General features: G+C 37.1%; 2 protein-coding genes and 2 non-coding genes across 5 annotated transcripts; 2 read left to right on the forward strand and 2 right to left on the reverse strand.

Moving 5' to 3' along the window:
- The first annotated feature begins 1,118 nt into the window (after positions 1-1,118).
- Positions 1,119-6,699, forward strand: LOC121264888 (urease accessory protein G). Its single transcript, XM_041168231.1, has 6 exons — positions 1,119-1,550; positions 2,794-2,854; positions 5,271-5,472; positions 5,952-6,073; positions 6,204-6,308; positions 6,464-6,699. The coding sequence occupies exons 1-6, from the start codon at positions 1,249-1,251 to the stop codon at positions 6,545-6,547; spliced, it is 876 nt and encodes a 291-aa protein (XP_041024165.1). The 5' UTR covers positions 1,119-1,248; the 3' UTR covers positions 6,548-6,699.
- Positions 6,700-8,079: 1,380 nt separating this feature from the next.
- On the forward strand, positions 8,080-10,831 carry LOC121264890 (uncharacterized protein At4g18257-like). Of its 2 annotated transcripts, none has more exons than XM_041168233.1 (4): positions 8,080-8,445; positions 9,211-9,531; positions 10,424-10,689; positions 10,738-10,831. In XM_041168233.1, the coding sequence occupies exons 1-3, from the start codon at positions 8,162-8,164 to the stop codon at positions 10,584-10,586; spliced, it is 768 nt and encodes a 255-aa protein (XP_041024167.1). In that variant the 5' UTR covers positions 8,080-8,161; the 3' UTR covers positions 10,587-10,689; positions 10,738-10,831. The 2 variants fall into 2 exon arrangements, with proteins under 2 accessions (XP_041024167.1, XP_041024169.1); XM_041168235.1 differs by having other exon boundaries at positions 10,424-10,669; positions 10,739-10,831.
- A 511-nt stretch (positions 10,832-11,342) lies between these two features.
- Positions 11,343-11,426, reverse strand: TRNAL-CAA. Its single transcript has one exon. It is a non-coding gene; the product is annotated as a tRNA-Leu (tRNA).
- A 79-nt stretch (positions 11,427-11,505) lies between these two features.
- On the reverse strand, positions 11,506-11,578 carry TRNAR-ACG. The gene has a single exon. It is a non-coding gene; the product is annotated as a tRNA-Arg (tRNA).
- Between the last annotated feature and the right edge of the window lie 832 nt (positions 11,579-12,410).

A 12,410-nucleotide genomic window follows, 5' to 3' on the forward strand; every position in this document is an offset into this window, starting at 1 on the left:
GCATTAATTGAGTAATTCTTTTACCACTCATTGTTTGCGTTAATGCAATGTTCATGGGCAACAATATGTATAACTTTTAAGTGGCATGCAGGGATGGAAGCCCATCTAACATCATTTAGGTCCTCTATGCTCAGTAAGGCCACAAAAATCAAAAGCCCTACTTGGTGCATTAGGCCCTATACTAATATTTTACACATTAGTGCTTCTACGGAGACCGAGAGATCTACCGAGAGAATGCACTCATTGGTGTATTCTTATTTTTTTTCTTTAAACTTTATATTTCTTTATGTTTAAGGAAAAAAATCAAGTCAGTGCATTTCCTAGTGTTTAAAAAATACAAAACAAAAAATAAAGAACAAAACTGCACCCATCGGTGCAAGTGCTCGGTGGACCGGACTATCTGGCATTTCTCTTTACTTATTACTATAACACTTTGAGCAATACTACACCCATCGAAGGTATATCTTGAGATGGATTTGAAATAAGTCTTAATAAAATATAAATAAAAAGTACAATCAGCTACGGCTATATTATATTATTACAATCTTTAAGAGCATTTCATTTCATTTCATTTCATTATTTAAACTTAAGTTTCGTTTGGATACAAAGTTAGTCTCATCTCATTACATTTCATTTTATATCTTTTAAATATCTAAACATTACTTAAACGTAAACATTTTTCAATTATTTTTTCATACTTTTGATCTAACGTAATTATAGTATTAAATATAATTCAATATATGTATATTATATACATAATCACTATCCAAAATAATTATAATATATATATATATATTTGTTATATCCTATAGTTAGTAATGTGGGAGTCGAATTCAGAGTCAGTAAAACTGGAGTCGGAGTTGGTCATAGAAACACTATTTCCGACTCTAACTCCGATTGAATTTTTCATAAACATTCAGATCCAGTTCCGTTTCAAACTCTTGAATAAACATGCATGTGACAGCATTTATAAGTCACAGGAAGAATAGTACAGTTTACTTCAGCAATTGAAGGCAAGACAGCAATCAAAGGAAAGAACTGTTCATGCCAAAAAAAAAAAAAAAGGAAAAGAACTGTTCCGCTCTAAAGTCTCGGAGACTAAAAAATACACTGTTTGCACAGATTTCAAGAAATATAAATGATTTAATCAGATATATCTCCATGTTCCTGAGGCAAATAGTGGCCTCGTGACCTCGTCTCTTCCTTATCCTCACACTTCTCGGTAAACCTTTGCAGACTACAGTCACAATGGCTTCCCTGCCTTCCCATTCCCACGACCATCATCACGACCACGACCACGACCACGACCAGCATCATCACCACGACCATCATCAAGATCACGATCACGATCACACTCATGGGGATTCAACAACAAAGTCATGGGTCGGCCCCGATGGTAAGGTGTACCATAGCCATGATGGACTGGCACCGCACTCGCATGAACCCATATACTCCCCAGGCTATTTCAGCAGAAGAGCTCCGCCACTTCTCACCAGGGATTTCAGTGAGAGGGCTTTCACTGTTGGCATCGGTGGCCCAGTTGGTACTGGGTATCTCCTTTTTCCCTTCAATGTTCCATTTGTTAGTTTCTTTACATTATTATCAACATTCCCAATCACCGTTGGATCACTATTAGTATTTTCTTCAAAGACACGGAAATGATTGATTATAATATTATACAAATCTTAAGTTCCCTATTATTTTATGTAAGATTCGGATTCATATGGGGATAGTTTCCTTCGAAGAGTGCTCGGTACAGTAAATTTCTTTAAAAAGACGAGTCTTTTGCTTGGAGGGCTACTTTGGGTAAAATCTCAACTGCTGATAACCTTATACAAACAATGTTCCTAGTTGATTGGAGTTGCATGTGTAAGATAGTAGTGAATGTGTTGAGATTTTCTGCTTCGTTTCCTTTTTGCGAGGGAGCTATAGTCCTTCCTTTTTTATGTTTTTGGTGTTCAATGGATGGTGCCAATGACAACGATGGATGTGTACTTTTGGGGGGGAGGGGAATTCAAGTTCACACGGATGTGTACTATATGTCTTTTTAAGTCGGTGTTTGTTGATACTCGTAGCCATTTTGGGAACTCATTTATTCAATTTTTCTTCTGAATTCATCAACAAAGGTTTTTATCCGCCGCGGGGGGGGGGGGGGGGGGGGGGGGGAAAGGGGGAAGGGGAATTCAAGCTCACACGGATATGTACTTATATGTCTTTTTTAAGTCGGGTGTTTGTTGATACTCGTAGCCATTTTGGGAAACTCATTTATTCAAAATTTTCTTCTGAATTCATCAACAAAGGTTTTTATCCCGCCCCTCAGTATTCTTTCTTGGATATGCTCAACTGTTTAAAAGTAGGCATTAGCAATCAAATTAATTCCATACTATTTTGTATATATTCTATTAACATCTTTATTTTTAGTGAATTATCTTTCATTCCTCATCCCTCTAGTTGGGTGTTTCCCATTGTATACACATACTTGGGTTATGCCCCTTTAATAAACTAACTTTAAAAATTTATAAAATATATATATCTTCCAGGCTCCTAGTTTTCTTACAGTTGTGCTATTTTGAACTTTGTTTGTTTCTTGTTATTGTTATTATGAAATGCTTACCTCATATCTGTTATTCTCTTGAAATGTAAACATGGATGACCAGAAGGGAAGCTAAAGATGTTTGCTCCCCTCCCCCCCTCTCTAGTAGATCCACTTTGTTTCATTTATGTATTTTGCATTGCTAGTCTGAATCCAACTCATAAATGGGTGTTGATGGAACGCTGTTTCATGCCTTACAGGAAAACAGCTTTAATGCTGGCTCTTTGCAAATTATTGCGGGATAAGTACAGTCTTGCTGCGGTAAGTAGAAATTCTTTTTCTTTTTTTTTAATTTCTTCTCTTTTTCCTCCGTTCAAAGTTATTTATATTCCTACAACTTGGACTCAATAATTGCCATTCTCATTTGGAGGAGTTAAAAAAAACACCTTTTCTAAGCCCAAGTTTAGCTCTTTTCTCTGCTTAACCAAACCAGTTAACAGACAATCCTGAGCCAAAACTAAGAAAGAAAGGGGAAAAAAGGATAAAGAATGCATCTTTCTTTTGTTCATGGCAGTATAGAAACTATTAATCTGATATATCTTACAACATTAATCAGCAGATGAGTATGTGTATGTGTTTGTTCTTACTAAGCATATGTGATAACTTTCTCTATTTTGAGTATCTCTCCATTTCTGGGTGTTTGAAGTTTCTCTGGAACCTAATAGTAGAATCTTGCACAGTGGTTGATGTTTCCAAAGACCTTGAAGTCCATGTAGGCCTGTGGCTTGAGTCAAGGCATGCCCAGTATACCTAAAATAGAATATACCTAAAATAGAATATAAGAACACCTTTGGGCTTAACCTTAAGTTTTAAATAGGCATACAACTCACACAAACGGGATCTGCATTTCTGGTTTTAGTGGTGCTTCATTGGACTGAACTATAATAATTTCTCATCATTTGTTTCTAGACGCTACTTGTATAAAAAAAAAAATTTGTTTCTAGACACAATCATGCACATAAATAGATACAAAATGTTTGTCAACCTATGTGAGTGCATTCCATACCTCTATGTAGTGTGTTTGAACACCTATGTGAGGGCAATTTATACCTTCATGTGGAGTTACTTTGGGGAAAATACAATTTCCATCCTCGAACTAGATGGCATTTTTCATTTTACACCCCAAACCATCAAAATTTACATATTGTGCCATCAGACTACCAAAACTTTGTGGTGCACACCCTACGTTGAGACCCAAGCGTCGAGATTGTGCCATGTCACTAATTGTCATCTATTAAGGGTAGAATTGGACGAGTGTGCTATTTTTCAGTTTTCGGTAATTTGAGGGTACAATGTATCAGTTTTGATAGTTCAGGATGCAAAATGAAAGACACCCTATAATTTGTGGGAGGAAACTGTACTTGCCCATATTCTCAGGATGCAACCAAATCTTATTAGAAAGACACCCGCACAGCCCCTGGTTCCATCTCTACCGATTCTTGACATAAATTTTGATTTGCTTGATTTGGAAAATGATACTTGGCCCCAAGAATTTGCCCCCTCAAAGTTACTGCTCGGGTATTTTAATTTATTTTTTTTACTTGGTGGTTAAGGAAGTGACTATTAGTGAAGATGTGTATTTTTTTCTCTTAATGGTTAAGGATGTTTAAAAAAGGTTTGAAAGAAAATGAAAAAAAAAAAAAGGTGCAATTGCACTAATGGTAATAACTTTGAGGGGGCAAATTCATGGGACTGAGTAGCAGCACCCTCTTGATTTATTTAATCTCTTTCTAGGATGTGTTGTACTTTTTTAAAAAAGTAAAATACAGCCTAGAATATCTAGCTTGGGACTTCCCTCGATATTTGGTCATGGAAGGGCAGAGGGTATTTTGTCTGTCATCAACTCATTTTACCTGTCATCAACTCATTCAACCTGTTTTGGATATGGGTGTGTCCAAAATAATATGCTGCCTGTTTTTTTTTTTTTTTTTTCTTTTATATACATAAAATACTTGAGCATGCAGTTGCAAGCAAGATTCCAGCTTTGTGAGGCTAGCTTTTGCTTAGCCATAACATGTCATTGACCTTAACCCCTAGGGGTTGGCTCAAGTGGTAAAGTCCTTGGGTTTGGGGGTATGCTCCCCCAGGTCTAAGGTTGAAATCCCTTTGGGTGCAAACAATATTTAGGGCCATCGGATTGGGAATTTTTCCCTTGAATTACCCGAGGTGCACTTGCGAGAAACTCCTTACCAAGGGTTTGTGCACCCCGGGATTAGTCGGGACACTATTCCCACACACCCGGTGCCAATAAAAAAAACGTCATTGACCTTGCTTATTGTTTAATAAACTGTGTCTATTCATGTGGTGACTGATTACTAGGTTGGCATCTTTTGTAGATATTGAACTCCCCTCACTAGAATTATTTACGAGTTTTCTCTTGCACTGATTCAGAGGAGTGCATCAAAATTTTCTGAAAAAATTTAAATATGTTTTGCTTGTTCCATACTCCATGAGAAGATACAAATTCCTTTCGAAAGTCTCCTTTAGTATTCATACAGAAGGATGAGATGGTCTAATCTTGAAGTTTGATATGACTGAACCCATGCTAGAGCCTGTTTTTCATATTATTCACGCACAAGTAGTTAATATATTACCTTTCTTCTATAAGATAAGATACACGAGGAAGAAAAGAAATTTAAACCTTTTATCTTCTGATTTTGAAATTGTAATTTTTCAGGTGACAAATGATATATTCACAAAAGAAGATGGTGAGTTCTTGGTAAAACATGGAGCACTTCCTGAAGAAAGGATACGTGCTGTCGAAACTGGGGGATGCCCACATGCTGCAATCCGCGAAGACATAAGCATTAATCTTGGTCCTCTTGAGGAGCTCTCTAACTTGTTCAAAGCAGACATACTTCTTTGTGAATCTGGGGGAGGTAACTTTACAAAAGATGATTGATGTGGCGGTAGTTTAATTTTGGTTGATGCAAACTGATATTAAAATTGGCATGTCATAAGTTAGTAACTGGCAATGATGCTCATATCAGAACGAGAATCAAAATGTAGAATTAATTTGCTTTAAGATTTCATTTGGGGAAATGCAGTTTAATTAGTGGGAGAAGAGCAGCAATTAAAGTTTGGCAGTTCTTTTTCTCTTTTAGTGAAAACATGATGCATACTTGATGCCCCTTAAGAAAGAGGGTACAAGGTAGTTGCTCAAATTTCATTTAAAAAGTTGCATTATTAGTTCAGGATCTGTTTCTAAAATAAAGTTTCTGTTTCGAAATACAATCGTAAAAAAAAATGCTTATATGAAATTGTGAATAAGCGAGCACCTATCTTATGTTAACGCTTGTGGAATTAAAAGCTTCAATGAGAAAAGGTTCAATATTCTCTTGAATTTGTGTTGGTGCAGATAATTTAGCTGCCAACTTCAGTAGAGAACTGGCTGACTATATCATCTATATAATAGATGTATCTGGTGGTGATAAAATTCCTCGGAAAGGTGGCCCTGGTATCACCCAAGCTGATCTCCTTGTAGGTGTTTTCTTAAATTCATAACTGCTACTTTGGCTGTGGCACCCTTCTTACTGTCAATTATTAATCTTTATAAACATAAAGTACTTGGGAAGTCTAATGAAAATGAGTCAATTGTTTTGGATTGCAGGTAATAAACAAGACTGACCTTGCACCAGCAGTTGGAGCTGATTTAACTGTCATGGAACGTGATGCACTTCGAATGCGTGATGGAGGGCCATTTGTCTTTGCTCAGGTCGGGTTGAGTACGTTTTTCTTTTTTCTTTTGGTTGACGGAAACATGATGCAAGCTCTAGTTTGCCCTATTGGTATCACCTATCAAAAGAAAAGTTTGTTCTATTGGTATTGCACAATTTGCCTTGTTCATGATGCATGTGATTTATATGTCAGGTGAAGCATGGACTTGGTGTAGAGGAGATAGTGAACCACGTACTACAGGCTTGGGGAGCAGCGACCGGAAAGAAGCGTCACTGACGTCCCTTTCGGGAAGTTGGTTCAGTTTGTATTTTGTATCTCAAGTCACTATTGTATTGGGTTACTTTTTAAATGCCTGTGTGACTGCATTTAGGAATACTCACGACTTCGTTTCCAGTCTTCTTAATAATGAACATCTGGATACTAATTTATATTCGCCCCCCTTATAAATGGGTGTTTCTAATTTGGGTTGGGGGGCTATGGCAATTTGCTCTCTTGACAATGAGAGAGAGGAGTGTGAGAGGCAAACACTAACGTGGAAAATGGGAACAATTGCAAGGTGATTCTAAACTGCAATTCGAAGCATCCAAGTATTTTGGTCAAGGGTTGTTGAAGCTCTTGTCAAACTAAAAAATTAGTAGAACTACAAAGGTGGAAGTTGAGCTAGACGGCGTATTGACACAAAAAAACCAAATCTTCGGACGAGGAAAAGGGGCAATAGGCAAGAAATCCATACCTCTGCCCAATACCCAGAGTGCCATTGAAAGTGAAGCAAAAGAAGTTCTCATGGAGGTGATTGAACTGGAAAGATGCGATGAAAAAGTAGCAGATGCATGAGAATATATCGAGGGAAGTGAAGAGGGAGCGTTGGGGAGGAGGGAGGGGATCTTCCCGTCCAGTGAAACGGAAAATGAAGTTAATAGAGAGAAGAATACAGGGGTGTTAAATCGTGTTTTCGAATCATGTTCGTGTCATTTCAAGTTATGAACATTCGATTATATAGGTCAATCCGAACTTAACCTATTAAGCTAAACGTGTCAAACTTTCAAATCATAATTCAACCTATTTAGATAATGGTTCGTATCGTGTCACTCGTTTTGACCCTTTTAATAATTAATTAGAAATATATTAATACGAAACGACTCATTTAAACTTGTTTGTTTCATGTAAATAGGTTGAACTAAAATGCATAACTCATTTTACTTGATTAACAAAATTTTACATAAATGTTAAAATCTATATTTATTAATAACCACAATATCTTAAAAAATATATATCAATATTTTTCAAATTTTAACGTATAATAAAATCAATATTACAAATTATATAATAACAAATATGAACTTAGGTCTAAAATTACAATCCTACCAATAAAAATAATAAAAACATAAGCATACTGAGAAATATCAATATTAAAACTTAACAATAATAAAATTTTAATTTAGAAATAAATTCTAAACGGATCAAAACAGATTGATTTTGTGTTAAACAGGTTGACCGGTTATTGATCTGTTTATAAATCGTGTCTTAACGTGTCAACCAATTAACATTAAACTCAAATCTGTTAATTTAATATTATATTTATATTAAATTTACGAATCGTATCACATGTTACCATACTAGAAGAATATATAGAATAACAAGCAAGAAGTGAGGGGGAGACTTCACTTGAAAGGAACAAAAATTTACTGTCTTTTATCTAAAAGAAGAAGAAAAAGAAAACGAACTTTTGACGATGGGCCGGGCCGTTTACACAGAAATCAGGCCCGGCCCATGTACTCCACCGTCCCTAATTCTGTAAATTGAATTTCCCCTTCCCGATTCTCAGACCAAGCCATCGAACAGAGAAACCAGTCGCCGAGCATTCCCCACTGAAATAGATATCAGTAAAGAATGGGGGAAGAGGTGGAGAGGAAGAGGAGGGTCGTGGTCGAGTCGCTTGGATGGCTGACGGAGTCTTCTATAATGCCGAAGAAGCACAGGGCAATAGAAGGGGTGGGGCCCTCCTCCATCCTGGAACTCAAGGCCCACCTCTACAAGTCCCAGGAGGAGTCCAAAAAAAACAAGGAACTCGCCGGCGTCCCCGACTCCGTCACTTTTCACCGCGCCAAGCAGAATATCGCCGCATCCGATTCCTTCTCCGCCAAGAACTCCGGCGTCGACGCCCGCGCCCACAAGTACCCTTCTCTCTTTGTTTCCCTTTTTGTTTTTGATTTTTCTCGTTTTGAATTGATTTTTTTATTGTAATTTTATTTTGTTTCTTGGGTTTATAATGAGAGAACTGATCTTAAAGGGTCCGTATTTGAGTAGAATTAGGGTTCTAACTTGTGGGGTCATGATGATGATTTTGTTTACTGGTGATACTTAATTTAACCTTACTTGTAACAACTTCAATTTTGGTCGATAATGGATATGAAATTGGCAGTAGGTAACTTGCAATGGGGGTTCTTGAGCTTGCTTTTTTGTTAGCAACTGTTATTTACTTCTTCCATAATCTAGAGTTTTCATCTCCCAAATTAAAACTTCACCCGAAACTAATGACCCTTGAGAAAAGCAATCTTCCCCTTTTATATATTCCAGTCTCATGATGATTTGATTACTTGTGAAGCTTAAGTTTCCTGTTGAACGACCTATCAAAAAAAAAAAAAAAAAAAAAAGTTTCCTGTTGAACGTAATTAATGCAATAACCAGTATTGAACTATGTATCTTTCTCGATGAGGATGATTGCTAGTAGAAGAATAATGTAACTATCTTGACGTGAAAATATAACTTCTTGCAATTCTTCACTTTTCATTTTGGGAATTATTTCCATCAGTGTCCAAATATTGCGGACATGGGATGACATAAGTATTGTGTGCTCTAGTGTCCAACATGCCACTGGACTCTAATTTGGCTTGCAACTTAAGTGGCATCATGTTTTGGTGTTAAAATGATAAATCCAGGGACAAACTCGAGCTGAAAGCAGCTAAAGATGGATCAGCCAGCTATGCAGCATTAGAGAGGAAGGCCGCATTGTATGATAAGCTAGTGAGGGGAGAGCTATCTGATGAGGAAGATAAGGAGAAGTATTGTGTCGATTTCTTCCGCAAGAATGTTGAACAGGATGAATCAGAGCAATCTCAGGACCCAGATACTCCCGCAATGGTACCACCAGAAAGTGAAAATGGCGAGAACGATGCTTCTTTTTTGTTTAACACAAAACCCGTGGGGCTCGGAAGAACAGCTGGAACACTGGACAATGATGAACACAAGCGTTTTGTGAGGTGAGAGTCCTAGCCATTTCTTGTTTAGAACATATAGTTTTTTATATTGTAAAATTCTTAGTAATAAATATGAAACATAATTCGTTTAGATATGAATTAACTGGGCAATGATTGATGAGGGCTTGGGCCTCTGGCAGTTCAATTCAAGTTATTAGTTTATAATCAGGAATTTATGCTGGCCAATAATTTTATGCAAACTCATTTGTACAGGTATAACGCCATGCAAACTCATTTATTACACTTATACTGTTATTTTCCTGTGCCTGCGGAGGGCCTGTGCACCCTGGGTTAGTCGGGACTTGGTTCCCGGACACCCGGTGCCAATTAAAGAAACAAGTTCCCGTGCCTGTTAGCATAAGTTACACCCTTGGCTGCCACTATAATTTGGTTGTGGCTGCTGTTTTGTATTCATATAAGTTGCATTATTGTGGCTGAAAAGTCAAGAATGGCCTGGTTTCAGCAGTTGATGCTATCGACAAGCTGCTTAATTCTAACTCTTTTAAGTTTTAATAACAAGCCTTTCTATTATTGCTGTTACGCAGCATTGACTTGACACTATCAGGCTTCAGATTGAACCTTGTTTGACAAAGACTATAAATATGATGTATTATCATCTGTATTCAACTAAGGATATAAGGAACGTAGTTCATGCAGATTTTAGGCAAAATCCTATCATAAAACTGAGGAATGTTTTTTGACAGCACATGTAAGTAGAACATAAATTTCTAGTAACAGCTAAGAAAGGCTCAATTACAGTCTATGTTCTTTGGCTTGTTTGGTTGTGTATCCCTGAGACCCCTGCCTGATTTTATTGTTTGAAAAATGTTGTTTGTGTTATATGAGTAAGGCTCAATGGCTCATGACATGTTTATTGTGTTTGTGGTTTCCTCAGGGAAGTTCATGAAGAAGTAAATCAAGCAAGAGAAAAGGCGTCTGAGCTCAAACTGCGCAGGCAAGAGCAAGCCGCAGCTCGTCGTGAGAAGCTGAGGCAGGCATATTTAAGGAAACGGCTAGAGAACCTGAAATCTGCTGCATCAAATTCGGAGCGGACATGATTAGCCGAAGGCTAGGATCATTGTCTTTTATTGTTCATGTTGATTTTTCCGGCTCAAGCATCTGGAAGTTTGTTGGTCCTCAACGTGTGAAAAATACAATTTTGATGTATTCACTTCATCAAGCATTCAAAGTATTTTTCTTTTCAATTATTACTTGTGAACAGTAAAGTGTTTTATAGTACAAACTAGATGATCAGTCTGACAACCTCCATTCCTCCCCCCCCCCCCCCCCCCCCCCCCCCCCCCCCCCCCCCCCCCCCCCCCCCCCCATTCTACTACTTACCCACCCACCCACCCGCCAAAAAAAAAAAAAAAAAAAAAGGACACTTGCAACTTTGATCCGTCTTTGTTCAGCTTTTGCAAGCCTTGAATGAATTGCAGCATTTGATTCTGGTGCCGCAAATTGCAATTGAGAGTCATTGTGTGTGTTTCAGATATGGCCAAACAGAAAGTAAAAATGATCATAAGATTCCGGACTTCAAACATGTGTCATGAGACTTCTGAACAATCCAGATTGCAAACTAGAAAATTGAACAGGATGGATTTTGGAGAAAGATGTTATAGATGCTAGTAATCAAGTTGTCAGCTTATTGGCATTATTCTTCACAACCAAGCCAAACCTAAACAATCATCCAACAGAACAACAAAATATAAACCTAGAACAAATTTAAAAAAACATGAGTAATTCCCTTTTCACATTTAGAAGAGTCTTCAACAGTCTTCTGCAGAAAATGTAAAAAGGAAAGAATAACTTCTTGTCAGAAGTGGGATTTGAACCCACGCCCTCGTTAGAGGACCAGAACTTGAGTCTGGCGCCTTAGACCACTCGGCCATCCTGACTGATGTCCATTATTGCACAAGAATATCTTATTTAATCTAATTTTCAAATTAATTATTAAAGCCAAAAAGTAAACCAAAGCGACTCCGCTGGGGATCGAACCCAGAATCTCTGGTTCCGTAGACCAGCGCCTTATCCATTGGGCCACGGAGTCCGCATTTGGTTACATGATAGTTGTCATTATAATATGACTGCAATTACGAGTATAAATGTGAGTTATCCACATAATCGCTTTGAAAAAAATAAATAAAACATAGGATTTACATAAAAAAAAAATTAATTTTTTAACAGTAAACCCTATTCTTTTTCAAAATAATTACGCAGTGTTTACGTACTTCACGGTTATTCTTCGTATTATTACCCTTTTTTTTGATAAGCATAGCTTGTCACCACTCACAATATTCATATTATTACCATTACATTTGTCGGAACTTAGTATACATGGGTCAAGATTGAAGCCACCGTTTATGACAAAAAAAACAACGTACAACTGTAGTGTTCATTCTGATTCTTTTAAATCTATCATTGAAAATGCACGCGAACATCGTTAGTAAGAGAAGGAGATTCTTCTATGGAATGTACCATCTTTTTTACAACGACAGTTTGAAGTCATAACCAATCAATTTAATCATTGAATCAACGCAAATTCCCTTTTGGTGATCTCCTCGTTAGTTCAGTTAACAAATATAGGTCCATTTTTTTTTTTTAATTTTATCCATCTTCCCATGAGCAATACAATTATAGTTGTAATGAGATTTTTGTATGGGGCACTCTACCTTCACTTCTTGTACCTCTGTTTTAATTGAATACATCTTTGATTTTTTTTTTTAAAAAAAAAACATTTTCTGCATAGACTAGCCTGCCTATAAGATCTAGTGTTTTTTTCTTTTTCCCTTAATTCAATGATGCTACCCTTCATCTTTAGGGATCATGGGATCTAAAAGTTGGGAGTTCAAAACTTCAATCCCTACTAGGGCTATGGTAAA

This window comes from Juglans microcarpa x Juglans regia, chromosome 5D (genome assembly GCF_004785595.1).
Source record: "Juglans microcarpa x Juglans regia isolate MS1-56 chromosome 5D, Jm3101_v1.0, whole genome shotgun sequence".
In the NCBI taxonomy this organism is placed as follows: domain Eukaryota; kingdom Viridiplantae; phylum Streptophyta; class Magnoliopsida; order Fagales; family Juglandaceae; genus Juglans; species Juglans microcarpa x Juglans regia.

What these genes read in the sequence shown, in the direction of transcription:
- LOC121264888 (XM_041168231.1), top strand. Translation starts at nt 1,249, where the DNA reads ATGGCTTCCCTGCCTTCCCATTCCCACGACCATCATCACGACCACGAC. An exon ending in TCTTTGTGAATCTGGGGGAG is followed by an intron (nt 5,473 to 5,951) that starts GTAACTTTACAA and finishes GTGTTGGTGCAG; the next exon opens with ATAATTTAGCTGCCAACTTC. An exon ending in GGCCATTTGTCTTTGCTCAG is followed by an intron (nt 6,309 to 6,463) that starts GTCGGGTTGAGT and finishes TTTATATGTCAG; the next exon opens with GTGAAGCATGGACTTGGTGT.
- LOC121264890 (XM_041168233.1), top strand. Translation starts at nt 8,162, where the DNA reads ATGGGGGAAGAGGTGGAGAGGAAGAGGAGGGTCGTGGTCGAGTCGCTT. An exon ending in GTCGACGCCCGCGCCCACAA is followed by an intron (nt 8,446 to 9,210) that starts GTACCCTTCTCT and finishes TGATAAATCCAG; the next exon opens with GGACAAACTCGAGCTGAAAG. An exon ending in GAACACAAGCGTTTTGTGAG is followed by an intron (nt 9,532 to 10,423) that starts GTGAGAGTCCTA and finishes TGGTTTCCTCAG; the next exon opens with GGAAGTTCATGAAGAAGTAA.